The following is a 16098-nucleotide window of genomic DNA, read 5'->3' as shown; positions in this document are numbered from 1 at the left end:
CAGCTATTTGAGAAACTAACCACACCTTACACAATCCCCTTTCCTTAAGCAACAAAGCGTTTCTAAATATTCTCCCTACCCAAAACTGTTTTTTGACACCTTCAGGCTTCACTTCTTTCAAGGCCTGTTTCGACTTTTTAAACAAAAGTGGAAAATTTAGAATATGCTGCGGCTCGTGGGGGGTGGTGACGAGGCAAGGGGATGGAATTACCCCTTTCATTTAGTGCATCTAAAATTATTTCTACTGTAGCTCTGTCACCATGAAATAAATACCAAGTTTCTGTCCATCTCCATTTCTCTCCCCGTCAAGGAACTGGTATGTTTCGATTTAGGCAAGCGTTAGGGTTCAAAGAAGTAATGGCTGGATTTTATATTTTCGAAACAAGGGCTCACCTCCTTTTCTCCACCCAAACAAATCCAAGATATAACCTTGCAAAAATCTAACAGATCTATCTTCAGCCTCCTCTTATTTACCGTCTCAACCAAAGGTAGATTCCACAAACGTACAGTACATTCATTCCAATAAAAAGCCACAACGCTGGTGAAATTCGCAATGGCCATTGGAGCCTCCCTGCGGCAAAGCAGAATGCCAAGCCACAGACCTGAAGTCACCGATACGGCTTTCTTTACTTTGCAGTATTTGCCACCTGGTGGTGAACCAGCATTTAACCAGAGAATTTTTCAGAGATCTGCATTAATAGTCATACATCCAGATTTCCTTTTTAGCCAATTAGCTAAAGCTGGTCCATTGAGTTTCTGGCCCCCTCAATGGTGAATGCTCTTGTTCTGTGCTGCCAAGTTCGAACTGACGTAGAGTGATGCTACCAACTAGAGCTTTTGAGGTGAGGGTAAGGAGTGGCTATTCCAGCCCCATAGCCCTAGTTTTCATGCCTGAGCAGGGACTCGAAACCAGACCGCCTGAGTCCTAGTCCACCAAACCACACTGGGTTCCTTGTGTGAGCAGGAGACATTTATTCCAAGACATGGTACATCGAGCAGGGAATGGGAAGAAAGTGTTTTGTCCTGGTGGGATAAGCTCCTGATGATAATGAGAGATAGGAGCTACCAGTATCTGAGGAACACGTTTCTTATAGCCTTGCCAGCACCATTACTTGTAGAAGAGCATTAACAATGCCTGCAGCTTCTCAGAAGTGCAACAGTTCGGAAAGACAATCACGCTTGATGAGAAATCAAAAAGAAATAAAGAGGCCCTTATGCTTGAGCCACTCACACATTTATGGGATGTCTTCTGGATACCCACATAAGCTTTTTCCTTTTTTTCATCTTATGGGTATAGGTTAACATATGATTCACTCGGAACAGGTGTGTCTGAGTTTATTAAGATGAATCCATCACGTATTTCACTTTTTTAAACAGATAATGTACAAGAATTGTTATCTACTCCATCATATACATGATATTTGTAAAATAAACTGAATATTATTTGCAACAGGGAAAATATGCAATGAAGAAACTATAAATTCAGCATCATTTGGGGGGGGGGGATCAGGAAGCACATGTAAGAAAACCTTGTGTGTGGAGAGTCTGAAGAGAAATTATCCCTGAGCAGAAAAGATTCACCCTGTAAATTTGTGGACTTCTGGAAAGAGCTGTAAGCCAAAAGGGGCAACAGAAGCATCCATTAACAAAAAACAAAAAGAAAAACACACCCAAATTACTACTGGCTCCTTTGGAGAGAACCGCACAGGCACAAAATACTGCTCCCAAGGTAATGGCACTCAAAAGGTATTTTAAAATCACATTTGACTTTCAAGTCCATACTCATTCACTCTCCCAAGCTTTTTTGTTTATACAATGGTATGCCTTTTTAAAAAAACAAAACAAAAAACACCTATCATCCACCAGAAATTCAGCTAGGAACACAATTGAGTCAAGCATGGTTGTTGTGGGTTTTTTTTGGGGGGGGGGTCTCCACACCCCGAAGGGCACTTTGTTTGCAGAGAGCATCCGGCGCTAGCAGAGGCTCCTGATGGAGGAAAGTGGGTGGGTGGGGCCGGCGGCCAAGGGGCTGCTGTTCCCACTCTGCCTTCCTGCCCCCAAACCTCTCCTGCTGTCCCAAGTATCTCATGCTTCTTTGGACGAGGTTTTCAGCAAGGCTGGGAACAGAAGGCCGGAGGGATGGCATAGTAAAACTCACCCCCTTCAGCCTATGAGAATTATCATCCCTTGAGCCTCCTGCTAGGCTTAACAAGAACCCCACCTCAATGGGTGTTTCAAAATGGATGGCTTTTTCTCTCTCTTTAAAGCCCCTTAGTTAATACAGTGTGCAAAGTCAGTATGCAGTTATCCTAAAGCTAAAGTTCAAGAAACAACCTGGCATGAAGAAGGAAAAGACATTTTTCAACATCTTTTGTTTTCTAAAAACCCCGGTTTACAGAAGATTCTTGCGTTTGCCAAGTGGCTGCAACCATATCTAGCAATACTCTCTGACTCAAGACGCCCGGAATAGGCAGGAGCCCAATTACAGAGCAGTCTGAAAGTGTCATAACTTTCATACTCGCTCTACCAGAAAAAAAGGTTAAGTGAATCACACATTTGCTCAAGTGGTGAAAAAAGCAGGGTGGGAGGAGCCGTTGTCCGAGCCTGCAAAAGGAGGGGGGGATTGCTATACTGTTTAGTATAAAAGCCTGAACTGTATTTTTCTGAGGCAACTATTTATAAAAACTTTTTCTGTTGTTATTTTACTGGCTGGGGGCAAGCATGGATTCTCTTTGGCATAAATCTCTGTAAAATTCTTATAATACATATCTAGCAATTCATTGGTTGCATAAGGTACTACACTCAGTGTAATTACGAGCATCCGATCCATTCCAACAGGAATCAAGTCACACTGGCAGAAGCAATCTGCTTCTTTAACTAGCCCATCCCTGCTCGATCCGCCACTTTACTTGACATTAAGTACAGAGTTATCCTCTGCTGTAGATCTGCTATTTCAGCATCCACCGCACAATTAACTGAAGTTCTGGACAACCACATTTTAGTCCCGTGCTGTAAGCACTGCATCCGCTGCTGGCTTCGCTGCATCCAACCATACATGGCCACTGCATCGTTCATGCCGACATCCTGCCTGGTCTCTGGAAATAACTAAAGGAACGTAACCTTGGGAAGACGTTGGTTAGTCTGCTACAGCAGGAGGGACCTCTGGCAGAAGTGATGCAAAGAAAGTCTTAAAGAACAAGCAGGCCGTGCTCATAAACGAAGGTGCCGCTGGCTGACTCTCTGGTGCAGAATCAGGCACTTCCATTTCTTCCTGACCACCCACGTCGTCTTCCTGCAAGCCCAAGGGGGTGGGGGGTGGGGGGAGAATAAAGAATCACTCCAACATGCTTTGCTGATAAGTGTTCACTATTGGTATTCTTTTGCTTAGCTGAAGGCGGGTAATTCTTAGTTATTCTTCCTTGATGGCTTTACAGATTGCAAGTATCACCCACTGTAGGCTTACTGTGCCAAGAACTGAAACCAGGTGGCTATACAAGGCACGAGAAAGGACAGGGCTTCACACACAAGCCTCGTCAGAAGCTCGGAGCAAAATGGCTGATTTTCAAGCAAGTCTTAAAGCACTAAGGATTTGCAACAATTAATAAAATGGGGATTAAAACTTATTTTTTTAAAAAAAGAATGATGATGAAGCTGCACGAACAAGGAGATGATCACAAATACAGGGCTCTGGTTGGAAATACCCTGTTTCTGACACCCACGCAAAATGCATAAGGAATTATTTTGTCAAACAGAATAATTTATCTTATGCTGTCAAACCATATTCAAGCGATGCTCAATACATGAACAAAATTGTACTGAAAAAAAAGAGAGTTAATATTCTGAGCTTCTTCCCACCCGGAATCCTGGTGAGTCTTCATTTTTGCATCAAGTTAAGAGCTGGCCCTTAACACCGAAAACAATCACACTTGATCCTACCTGTTGGAGTGTGCATTTTATTGTGATGTATGCTATTTGCCTACCTTAAGATATTTCTATATTTTTTTACATTACCACAAGATTTTTAATAAAGCATGAAATGATTGAAAAAGATGAATGAACCAGAAAACCAGCTTCTTTGAGAATGAGGTCCTTGGTTTTAAGTGAAAATGGGCTATGCTTCAGGCTGCAAGATTCACCATGAAAGAGTCAGAAAACGGGGCCACTGACCGCAAGAACATTCCCCACCCGGAACATACCTGCAAGTTATTGTTTTGATCTTGGTTGACAGCTGCTTGGACAGGAACGATATTCTGAGCAGGGCCAGCTGGCCTCGGACTAAAAGGGAACCATCCAACGCGATGCCTGAAAAAAAATACCACGGGTTTTGGTTACACTGGATGATTTTAAAATGTTATCTGGTCAGTTACACAGTGAAATCACAGGAGAAGATAGGGAATTGCCCTTGTTAAGTTGTTTGGCTTAATAGATTCTGCCTGATGTCCAAGAACGGGAGAGGTGCCGACACTCTGCACATAATCCGTGCACAGTATATCATGGCAAAGATGACAAGTTACTCTTGAACTACAACTCCCGCCCAGTAAGTGTATTTCTAAATATTTTCTTTTCACATCTTTGCTTCACAGGTGATGGGCAGGAGGAGGCACTCCCTGGCATCCACTGCTGTGACTTTCAAGAGCACCTGTGTTACCAAGAGGGCAGGGTGAGGGTTCAGCCTTCCACAATGTGGACTGCCAGCCCAGTTGGGTGGCCTGGTTCGGAGGCAGCACATTTCCCATTCCTCTGTCCTCTTCTGTTATGGCAAATCCAAAGTGGTGAGAGAGACTCCAGCAGACTCAAGGAAGTCAGAATATTATCCTGGTGCATTAATACATCCCAGCATGAGCTAAGGGGAACGTCCTCCTCCATTTGAGAATCTATCACACTCTGGTCAATTTAAAAATGGGGACAGGATGCTTCCTAGCTCTCCCTTCTCATGGTGCCCAGGCTCATTCACGAAAAGCTCAACAGCTATTTGGCATTAAAGCTGAACGAAGATGTTATCTTCTCAATGTCTATTTTCAAATGATGTGAACCTAATTCGTTACTGGTGCAAAACAAAGAATTAAATGGGAATGCCATCTGTGAGACAACTATACAGCTTGGTTCTGTCCAGGCTCCCTGAAGGACTGTCTCTCCCTTTAGGTGCCTTCTTGATGATTAAGATCCGCAGAGGCGGCTCTCCTCTCGGTCCCATGGCCAGCACAAGCACAGCTGATGGGGACACACAGGAGGGGGCCTTATCTGGGGCAGCTCCCAGGCTATGGAACGCCCTCCCTAGGGAGATCAGGAGGGTCCCTTGCCTGTTATTTATCCGAAAAAAGCTAAAGACAGGCAGGCTTTTAACAATTATAACTGAATCCCTGAACCCCATTTTAGTGGGTAATTTTAATCTTTTAAAGGTTGTCATGTTTTAATCTTTTAATTGCATTTAAAATCATATATGGTTTAATTTATCCTTTAATATTTAGCTTATTGTGTTTTCAATTGTGTAAATTTTAATGTTGTGATCTGCTTTGGGTCCCTTGTTGGGAGAAATGCAGCGTATAAATAAAACTTATAATAATAACTCACTCCAAATTATCACATCATAAGAAACCAGGCTGCTCTGAGCACACTTACAGGTACATCAGAAGGGTGCCGACCATGACCATCAGGAATCTGCTGAGGCTGGAGTAGAAATAGACAAGATTGACGAAGACGTAGAAAAGAGTTGCCGAGTAGAGCCAGTCCAGCCAGTCGCGGTGGCCTCCTCCTCCTTCCTCCTCCTCCTCCATCAAAGCCCCACCTTGGGCATTCATCCGTAGATTCTGATTGACTCCTGGGTTCCCTGGAGGAGCATTCTGATTCCCAGCCGGCTGGTTTTCTGCAGGAAATGGACCAGGAAGAGGAGCAGGAGCTGCCACTGGGGCCGCCACTGGGATCTCTTGCGTGCGTCTTCTTGAGGAGGCGTCACCAGAGGCCACGTTGGCAGCCATACTAGGTGCAAAAGAACAGCAGTGAGTTCACTCTGAAAGCACAGGCAAGCTGCCTTGCCTTGACACGGGCACAAAAGGGGGGGGGAACCCAATTTGCAAAGCAAAGCTCTTCAAGTTTGCAAGCTTGCCTCCCCACAGGTTTTTACTGCCCTACAGCAGATGCACCATGAAGTCACTGCGACTGGATGTGATGCAATGAGTGAACAAAGCCCTGCTGCAACACATCTGTCTTGAGAGTCCGACATGGAAAGACGGCCACCACTAGCACAAACATGTGGCTGGTATTTGCCAAGGGGGACTTCACATTTAACTCCTTGTAAAGAATGAAGAAAAACGACAAAAAGATGACTCACTATTGCATATAATACTGCCTCGCATACATCTGATGAAACCACAACTGCAGCATGCGGTACATCGTATATGATGTATAGCCAACGTCCAAGCCTTCGAAGGGATACTGGGCTGGTGGAGAACTGTTTCAGAGAGACACATGTTAAAAAAAAACACACACACATTTGATCAGAACTTGTACAGCAATCTTATTCCTCTCCTCCTTCAATTAACAAGGTAGATGTTTCTTCCAGGCAGGCGATTTCTTACATATTTCCACTTTTATTGCTATTTTACACCAGAAGGAAAAAGCCCTTACTACAATCAAGTTTCTACAGAAGAAAATGGCTTCAGGAATGAAGATGGGCCTGAGCATCATGCACTCAGCAAGCTACACCTAAGCCTTTGCACCCTAATTTTGTGGAATTCCTCAGAGGTCTCCTTCCATCACCAAGAAGAAAAAAGGAACAGAGAACTCTTGGAGAAATCATGCTCATTCAAAATACAGAACTGCCTCTTTGTGGCTTTTCAGAACCTAAAGTGAACCTCCTATCACTTAAGATCTTGTATCTCAGCTATACACTGGGCTTCGGAAATATTCCAAATTAACTATCCAAATAAATTAACTGTTCCAAATTAACTACCAAATTCTCATCCTTCCCTCTGGGACTCTTGACTGAGAGGAGAGGCACAACCTTCTCTGTGCTGGGTGAAAAGGGGAATAGCAGCCTGTATGGTGCAGTGTTTGACTAGGACTTGGCACCTCTGGATTCAAAACCCCAATTGACCTTGAAACTTACAGCGTAACCTTGAGCCAGGCATGTTTTTTCCCCCAGCCTGACCTTGTCAAGTGGTTAAACAAAAGCGAGGAGGAAGAGAACTATGAGCAGCATGCCTTGAGCACACAAGTGGCAAGGGGGAATATAAGTGTAACCAGGAATTACATCAATAAATGACCTCATTCCAAGGGCAAACATTCTGCCCTTCCAGCCTTCTGAAAAGGACCAAGAGCTGACCGGACAAGCCCTCCTACAGGATATCCATCTCACAAGCTGGACCCGTGGGATGTTTTCGGAAGCAGCATGCCTACCTTTCACTCACATTTCCGGCTGCCAGTGGCTGGGGGCCGGAAATTCCTCCCCGATGCCAAGCAGGACCAGAAGGAGGTGCTGCTGGTGGGTCCGGGTTGCAGGCTGCCCGCTGACGCTCGGCTTCAGCATCCTGAAACACATTCAATGCTAGAGCTTAACAAGGCGTCTCCCTAAGAACATCCCACTGTTAAGACAAATAAAATGTGCCCGGGGGGGGGCAGTTAAGCAGCCATTGGAGAATGTGGGGTTTTGTCTCCCCTCCATTCCATCCCCTCGGGCAGATCCTTCCACCTGCATTCAGCCTGGAACTCCTGAGGTCCACGTGTTCTTCCACAACAACAGGAGCAGGCCGGTTAGCCAGCCCATCCAGAATGCAGCTCCTAACTGGAGCTTCTCTCCTCATCTTCCACTCTCCCTTCCTTCCGCCTCCTCTCCTGCACCTGGCACAGCATCACTCCCCCCCAACACCATCGTGCCAGCCTGCCCCTCTCCACCACCCCTCACCTTTGCCTCACCTCACCGAGCTACTCTCCTGGCCTTTGTAAAATGGCACCAGGTGCACAGAGCAACTTGCTACTGCTCTGAACACAGGACAAGGCAAGCAGGCAGGCAAGGCAGGCCTGTTGCCACCACAGCATAGTGAGGAAGACAGGCGCCGTGAAGCGAGGCAAGGGGGGGATGGGGGCAGAGAGCTAAATAGGGGTAGCAGGAGGAGAAGTGGCCTTTTTCCTCCTCACTCAGGAGCCAGGAGTATCTGGTCCACCTAAGAGAAACAGTACGTCTGCATGGGGAAGATACAGGTGTGTGCTTGTGGGAACTGTGCGACAGACAGCAGTGTCAGAATGAACATGTGATCATTTATTGTGGGAATGCCGGTTTAGGGTAACAGAGAATGAATCTCAGCCTGCCGACCCAAGGCTGCCTTGCTTTTGGAGTCTATTTCCCAAACCCGAATATAAATATGCCCCCTCCCAAGTCATTTGGCCAATGAAAGCGAAAAGCTGACTCCTGAGCATTGAGTGCCCTAAACTCCTGCATCCCCTAGCAAGCTAGTTTGTACAATACACCCAACCCAAGTTTCCCACTTCCCTCAGTCAAACACATGTATGCTTTTATCAAGAAGAATAAACCAGGGATAAATGCCTGCAAACCATCCCACCAGTAAGTTTCCCAAGGCCCCCTTTAGAGGTGCTTGACTGGAAAAATATTCTGGGCAGAAAATCAGCAGAGTCTTATAACAATACTGCACTAACTCCTCTAAGGCCATTCTAAATCAACAGTATTCTAGGAATTCCAATTTCTATGATATCTCCTAATTTGATACTCTACGCAAAGACAGAATTGAAATCTAGGTGACTGTAGGTTTATTAATACCTTTGCATCATCTTCTTGCTTTTTTGGCAGATTCTTTGAATTGCACACCAGGTGCAGAACATGCACCGTCTCCTGCTGCAATATAAAGCAAATTGAAATTTCAAGGAAGGCTCCATTGGATTACATTTAACTAACACTTTCGTATGTTTACCAAAAGCAGTATCAGAACCTGGTATTACATACCTCAGTGAGCACTTCTTGCAAGGTAAGGCCATCTTGCAACAGCTTCCCGGAATAAATCAATCTCTGAGCATCTTCAGGCTGTAAAGGAAGAGAAAACAGGAGTCAAAATTGGGAACATTAAATTAAGCAAAAGTTCCACTAGCGGTTCTTATAAATACAATAGTTGCCTTTTCCAAATCATCTTCAAAGTACCTTCAATTGAAAAAAAGAACACCTACTCTTACTTTGTTGCTACTTAGTCATTACGTATATACACCTGTTGATTAAAACATGCTTGTTTGGATTTTAGAATGGTATGCAGTGGTTTTGCAATTGTTTCAAATGTGGCTTGCTGAGTGCCTTTTGCAATCTCAGAAATGTATTGCACTTCCTAGAACAATTTACACTCTTTTCTGCTTAGCCCTGGAGGAATGGATTGAGTAACTTGTTGTAAGCTGCCCAGAGATCTTTGGGTAGTGTGGGCGGCATGTAAGTTAAATAAACAAATAAATAAATTCAGAGAGAGAGAAAACCCTCAAATTTCTCAACACTATTTATCGTTAACACGTTGGATAGCTGTTTCAGTGATTAGCATCTTTAAGCCACTTCTTAAAAAACATTTCCAACCAAAGAAAAATGTGGTTTGAACAGTCACTACACTTGACTCCACGGCTCTGTTACACTAACCAAGGAACGAAGCTGTAACAGGAATGAAACAAACTGTGCATTTATGGCAGACCATGGGTGAGGCTGAGATAAGCCAAGGTGGTGCTATGGATGAATTATAGACAACCCACCACCAAGCTGACAGTAGGGCTTTAATTATTTTTGGGACTCAGGCTGTCAACAACCTACACTGGAATCCTTCATTTGCATTTCTGCTCACAGCAGCAGCCAGTTACTTCTAAATCATATAAGAAAGCCTGTCCTGCGACAAGACCAAAGTCTGGTAACTCTGGACACACTGGCAGGTTTGACAGACAAACCATGGATACCAGTTAGGAAACTTATGTAATCTGTTTTTCCCAATTCTTACCCACCACTGAAGACTATAATTTCTTTAACACTATTTTAACCTCACAATGACTAATAGCTGTTAACACACACGCCCATGGGTACATACGCGTACGATTACCAAATGACACTACAGTACTTACAATAGCAATTAATACAATTTATTATTTCTTTAATGAACTGTTCACCACAATCATTTAAGATGGGAAAAGAGAACATTTTATACTGTAGCTTCCTTACAACTGGGGTATTTTGAAATCTCTGTAAGGCAGTGCAAACTTTAAACTGAATTCCTCTGTGGAGTGGACACTCTCTGAATCCATACATCTTGAATGTGATTCAGTGTGTACCATCAGCTTTTACAGCAAAACAGTATGCCCCTTTACATAACTCAGAGAGCAGCACTGTGATTCTGTATTATTTGGGAAGTATAGATTTCCACTGCTATGGCAAAATACCAGAAGCATGTTGTTCCCAGTTAACTAAATGAAGAAGACACAATATTTATTGCATCCATCTTTCCTTCGGGTTAAAACAAAAGGCACAGTAGAAGCATTAGACCAAAAAGAATCCCACCAGAGTAGTTTCAAAATGCTGTGTAAACAGCCTAGATCCAGCTGTCACCATCTGTTGTGGACTCAGATGCAACATGCACTATTAGTCAAACTAGAAAGATGCAACATCACAAAACTTTGCAGTAAAGGGAAATCTTTTGTGAGTTTCAGGTCAACAACCAACAAGCTTCAAAAACAATTCCGCCTCTGCACCAACGGTTTCATTTACACTGCAAAATAAGTGATGTAAACATACAATTACAGGAAGCCACCTTAACATTTGTTTGCAAATAACAGTCCAAAAATAAAGCCAAATAATTGTCATGGACTTTTTGCTACAGTAACTGTTAGCTGACTAGTTTCTTCAAACACAGGCTTGCTAACCATTAACAATGTATCACAAAAGGAAGTTATTTACCCACACATGTCTTGAGTAATAAAAACAGGAGTAAACAGGGGCCCCACAACAAAAAATAAATCAAACTCTCTGAGTAGCACAAAATGCCCTGACTTCATCTTCTATTTGGTAGAAGAGTGGAACACCCTGTCCAAAAGAGCTTAGCTTTCCAAAATAGAAAGAACAGCCAGCCACAAGAAGGTGCCCGGATTCTGTCTGGTTGCATAAGACTGCTTGCTGATTGTCCTGTGCCTTGCATAAGAAATGTCTGCTGGAAAATCAGTGGACACAAGCAGTACCTACACCATCCTGGCACGAGGCAAAAAAAAAGCAAGGAAAAAAAAAAGAAGGTAAAGATTAAAAGAGACCGCAATGATGACTTCAACTGAAAAAAGTACTTTACGTTCCAGCACAAGCAGTTTCATTTGCAAATCGTGCTAGTCGCAAGGCTATGACCAGTTATGAACTCCTGGATAAAAATGTTGGGATTCTGATTGCCATAAATGCACCCACTTGTCTCGACAAAAATGTTCTGAGAAAAGCACGCAGCAAGAACGAAATACACGACAAGGTACCTGTTATATACTCCATGCAGTTGATTCTTAAAGGAAATTAACATCTGACACAGAGCCTGACTAGGGTTATGGTACAGGATTTAAACACTGGACAAACTATGATGTATTTTTGATGTCAGTTATAATCTTATGCATGTCCTGTTCACAACGGGAACAAAGTACCCCAACCTTATAAGCATTTTAAATCAATTATGTAAAGCAAACTACCCCCTTAATCACACCCAGGTTGGGCTCAAAAAAGGAGATAACAAGAATCAGTCCCTCTCTCTTTGAGCTGGTGTTTGGTGTAAGCCACCTAGAGTGGTCTTATAGACCAGATGGGCGGGGTACAAATCAAATAAACAAACAAACAAGGAAAGCCACATGAAAGGAAGGAGGAAGCAAAGCCTGTGTGGCAAGAAAGCACCGGACCAAGGAAACAAGGGCATGATGATGCCCTTGTGCAGCCATGAGGCGCACTCAGTGACTTGGGAGAAGGTCAACACCCTTGGCAAACCTAACACAGATGGAGGGAAAAGGTGATTATCCCATGTATATTTGCTCAGACCACTGGAGGACAGCCAAGATACTCAGGCTAAGTTACACAGGAAACGAGAAGACAAAAAAAGTACTGGAGAATGACGGGGAAAGAGTGGCTGAAATCCTGTCGCTAAGCATAAAGACAGCAGTGAAAACAAAATCAGACACAACACTGACATACAACTGTTTTAAAAGTGAGGTTTTGTGAGCAATGCCAAAAAAACAAAGTAATTGAGTTTTCTTAAAAGGAATGGAGGTACATGGGGATGGGACTGCATGGAAACCTTGTCACCTGGTCTGAAAAAAATAAGCTCTTCTCCTTAATTCCACACTGCAAAATAATGACGGAGCAAAGAGGGAAACACACTCTGTTACACCCTCCGAGTTTCTGTTACAGAAATGGGACATTTCAGGGAGTCTGAGTGCTTTCTGCCCTCATGCGCCACAGGGACCTGCACAGACCAGCAAAATATAGGAATAATCCCCCCCAAAGTGGCCAAAAATTAATTCCCAATGTTCAAATATGAGTATTTTTATACCAAAACAAAAAAAGGGGGGAAGAGTTAAAACTGAGTTTAAAAGATAATCCACTGTTCCCCCATGTTTCCAGAAATGACTTGTCCTGTGCCAAGGAAAACCCTTTTAGGGCCTATCTAATCCTGAGGCTGGTTTTTATGCAATGGCCAAACAGAGGCTTCTGAGAAATCCACCAACAGGACCAGCTCCAGGACTGCTTCCCCACAACTGACATTGAGCAGTATGGTGCCCCCAACCCTCTGATCCACAGCTACTGACACCTATATCCTTATGGCGTAGGGATGCATTTTGTTTCCGGCTCTTCACCACACGTTCCCACCCTCATGTTCCCTAGGAAGCAGACTTGAATGAAACAAAACCCTCCAGGAAAAAATCTGCACAGCTTGATGGCAATTCAGATTCCTCACGTGTCCATTCTCTCATAAAACTATTACTATTCTGCAATACTTCCATGCGATAGCGGCAAGTCTTCCACCAGATGTCAATAACTGATCAGCAATATCAAGGGAAAAGCTGAAATCAAGGACAGCTATGTGGCCTTTACACAATACAATCCTGGATCAGTGATACCTTTATTAGACCACTAAAAAAATCCTAGTCTGCTAACTTTTGTGGATCAAAGCCCACTTCTTCAGGCATGCACCCACGTCGTGACACTAGTGCAGAGAGTCCCAATGGCTCATGGCGAATGGAAGCGCCACGGTTCTCTCACAGAGATAAGTTAGGAAAGATGCAAGCTGTACCGGAGGTGTGGCTTTCAAATTACAGCTCAGGAAGCAGTTGTGTTTATATCCTATCCCAGCTTTTCAAAATGTTCCTTGTTTGTGAGTTTTCCAAGAGCCCCTGGCTGCTCAAAGTGGACAGGAGGGCACTGAACCAGAATAATCCATGATCTCCTCTGGCACCGGTGAGTAGAGGCTCAGTTCCAGCCTGAGTCTGAAGAAATCTGGAAGGCGGTCTAACATTTCAGGAAGGGGTGGGGAAACGAGGAGAAGCCACCTCCTTCTCACGTGGCTTCCACGTCTACCAGCCTCCACCCCAAGCCCACACAAACTCAAGCCTTGGGTTCCTTTTACCGGATCAATCCATCCCAAGCTCAGCTTTTCCTTTTTTTTTCCCTTTCCTTCTGGGAAGTCTTGTCTTTTCAAACACCCGGAGGATGCAGGAAGCAAAGGAGATGCCACTGCTCCGTGCCATGTAGCTGGTTCTGACTTATGGCGATTTAAGGATCTTGTTGCAGAGCCAGACGTTGAAAGTTTGATTTTTCTCCCAGGAGAGGAGCCAGTCGGTGAAACCTTGGCCACGCTGCACCATCCCAGGTCACCCCCTGAAAAAGAGCTCTGAAAGGGGGTGGGTGGTGATGGACGAGGACTCAGGAGAACTCAAATCCCTGGGCATGGAAATGGTAAACCCATTCCTTGAAAATCTTACTTACACTAAAAGCCCCATAAAGGGTCAGAATCGACTTGAAGACGCATCATCACCATCAGGAAAAAGTGACTTCCTAAACATCCTGTTGCCAAAGTCCTGATGTGCTCTTGTAGACGGACTCCAGCCTGGGTTTCCTTTAGAGAGTCAGCCCATCTCACCATTGGGCTTCCTCTCATCCTGCTGCCCTCCGCCTTTCCCCAGCCTGCCCTCTCTCGGGAAGGACCCCCCAAACCCAGTCATTTCAGGCTCCACTAAAGCATTCCAGCTTGGTATTACCATTTAATCCCCCTGTAATTGCCTTTCTGACTCCTCTCCAATCCCCCATATACAGACACACGTGTGTGTGTGTGTACACACAGACCTATATACATGTATATGCGCATATATATATATACACACACACACACACTCTGGGCGGCTCAAAGCAATAAGTGACATTTAAAAAAAAAAAAACACCATAACATAACCAGTGCCAAAAAGTCAATTCTCGTCACATCTAAGAGCACGTCTTGGTCTTAACCCAGGGAGGCCTGCGCTCGCCCTGAGACACCGACCCCCCGCCATCTCTCTTGCTTCTTCAACCCTCGCCCTGCGCTCAGGTAGACTGCTCCCGAGCGGGGAGGCTCGACGTGGCCCAACCCCCGACGCTTGGCGTGAGGAAGAACGGGGCCTCAGCCTCGCGTGTGTGTGTGGGGGGGGGTGAGTGTCTGTGTGCATGAGGCAACGCGGGTGGGATCTCCAAAGGATCCCAGGGCGGGCTTTGAGGCTCACCGGAGCGTCCGGGTGGAGGCGGCGGAGCTCCGCCTTGAGGCGACCGACGGTCCACCGGCGCTGGGCCGGCAAGAGGATGTCCCGGTGGCGCTGCGAGGGGCTCCTGACGACCAGCGTGACTACTCCGGCCTCGGTCCGTCCTGAGGGAACGTCCGCCATCGCCCCCTTTTTCCCCTTTAAAGACAAACGACCGACCTTTCCTCGTCGGCAACAACCGCGCCTTTGAAGGGGAGGCCAAGCAGGCGGCCTCCTTATATAGCCTCTGGGCGCCTCGGGCCCCGCCCACTCCGGCCCCCGCGACGGCGCGGTGGCCTCCACGGATTGGCTGCCGCGGAGGGCGGGGAAAACCGGTTGAGACGCTGGCCTATCAGACGCTGCCGCTTGGGGCAGGAGGAGGAGGAGGAGGAGGAGGAGCTGGAGGAGGAGCGAGGGGGCGTGGCCTCCAGGGTGGCTGCTACAGATGTTCGCCCAACATCTGTGCATGCTCATTGCCCTGCCAGATAAGGATGCTGCTTACGAGTAAAGCACGATCCTGAGTAGGGATAAGAAGCTTCTGCTCTTTCCAAGAGGCACAAAAGCCAGAATAGTTCTGAATTAAGATTGCAGTGTTTTGTCTCTGGCAAGAACAGCAGAAGAGCTTTTTGTACCTTGAAGATTAAGAATTTTTTATTGGACAGGAACTTTTTCAGATGCTCAGACTATATAGTCTCGCAGCAGACGGACATTTACCCCCACACACGATTGCCTGGAAGGATCCTGGGAGAGGTTTTTAGGAGTGACTTAGGCAGGTGTCCCGGAAGATAAGCTAAGTGGCCAGCTTATCTGTGGCTGAACTGCAACTTCATACAAGCAGTTCCCAAAGCAATGTTTTCCTAGCAACTTACGTAAAAGTAAGTTCATGGCCTTCCCTTGTTTGAACAGGTGCTGGTTTCACATTGCTCAAGAAAAGACATGGTGTTTCAGGTTTTTTTCCAGGAGAAATGGCTGATACAATCCTGAAACAGTCTACGCCTGTCTAAAAACAAACCCAAGCAAAACCAACCAACCCAAAACCACCGTGTCGGGCTGTGAGAATGACAGTCCTTTCCGGCACACCGAGATCCTTGGCAGAAATTCAAGAGGCTGCAATCGCACAAGGAGATAAGTGTGAAACGTTGGCTGCAAAGTGATGTCTTTGGCAACCGATATTTATTTATTTATTTATTTATTTTATTTTATTTATTGGACGTATACCGCCCCATAGTGCTACAAGCACTCTCCGGGCGGTTTACAATTTTTTAATTATACAGGCTACACATTGCCCCCTCCAGCAAGCTGGGTACTCATTTTACCGACCTCGGAAGGATGGAAGGCTGAGTCAACCTTGAG

The 16098-nt window shown here is 45.2% G+C and overlaps 1 protein-coding gene across 1 annotated transcript; it reads right to left on the bottom strand.

The window, feature by feature from the left end:
* Positions 1–1318: 1318 nt before the first annotated feature.
* On the bottom strand, positions 1319–14969 carry HERPUD1 (homocysteine inducible ER protein with ubiquitin like domain 1). The gene is made up of 8 exons (XM_072980866.2): positions 14731–14969; positions 8954–9031; positions 8771–8845; positions 7396–7526; positions 6329–6448; positions 5620–5976; positions 4197–4302; positions 1319–3292 (listed from the first exon to the last, which is right to left on the bottom strand). Exons 1-8 carry the CDS (start codon positions 14887–14889, stop codon positions 3137–3139), a joined length of 1182 nt encoding a protein of 393 aa, XP_072836967.2. The 5' UTR covers positions 14890–14969; the 3' UTR covers positions 1319–3136.
* Positions 14970–16098: the final 1129 nt, after the last annotated feature.

Source organism: Pogona vitticeps, chromosome 10, assembly GCF_051106095.1.
Source record: "Pogona vitticeps strain Pit_001003342236 chromosome 10, PviZW2.1, whole genome shotgun sequence".
Lineage (NCBI taxonomy): Eukaryota > Metazoa > Chordata > Lepidosauria > Squamata > Agamidae > Pogona > Pogona vitticeps.
This window is presented reverse-complemented; position numbering and strand designations above follow the sequence as displayed.

Excerpts from the sequence above, each read along its gene's own strand:
- HERPUD1 (XM_072980866.2), bottom strand. The coding sequence starts at position 14,889 with ATGGCGGACGTTCCCTCAGGACGGACCGAGGCCGGAGTAGTCACGCTG. Across the intron at positions 7,527-8,770 it reads AGCAAGAAGATGATGCAAAG|GATGCTGAAGCCGAGCGTCA; the intron begins GTATTAATAAAC and ends AATGTGTTTCAG. Across the intron at positions 5,977-6,328 it reads AGGCAGTATTATATGCAATA|TATGGCTGCCAACGTGGCCT; the intron begins GTGAGTCATCTT and ends TTTTGCACCTAG.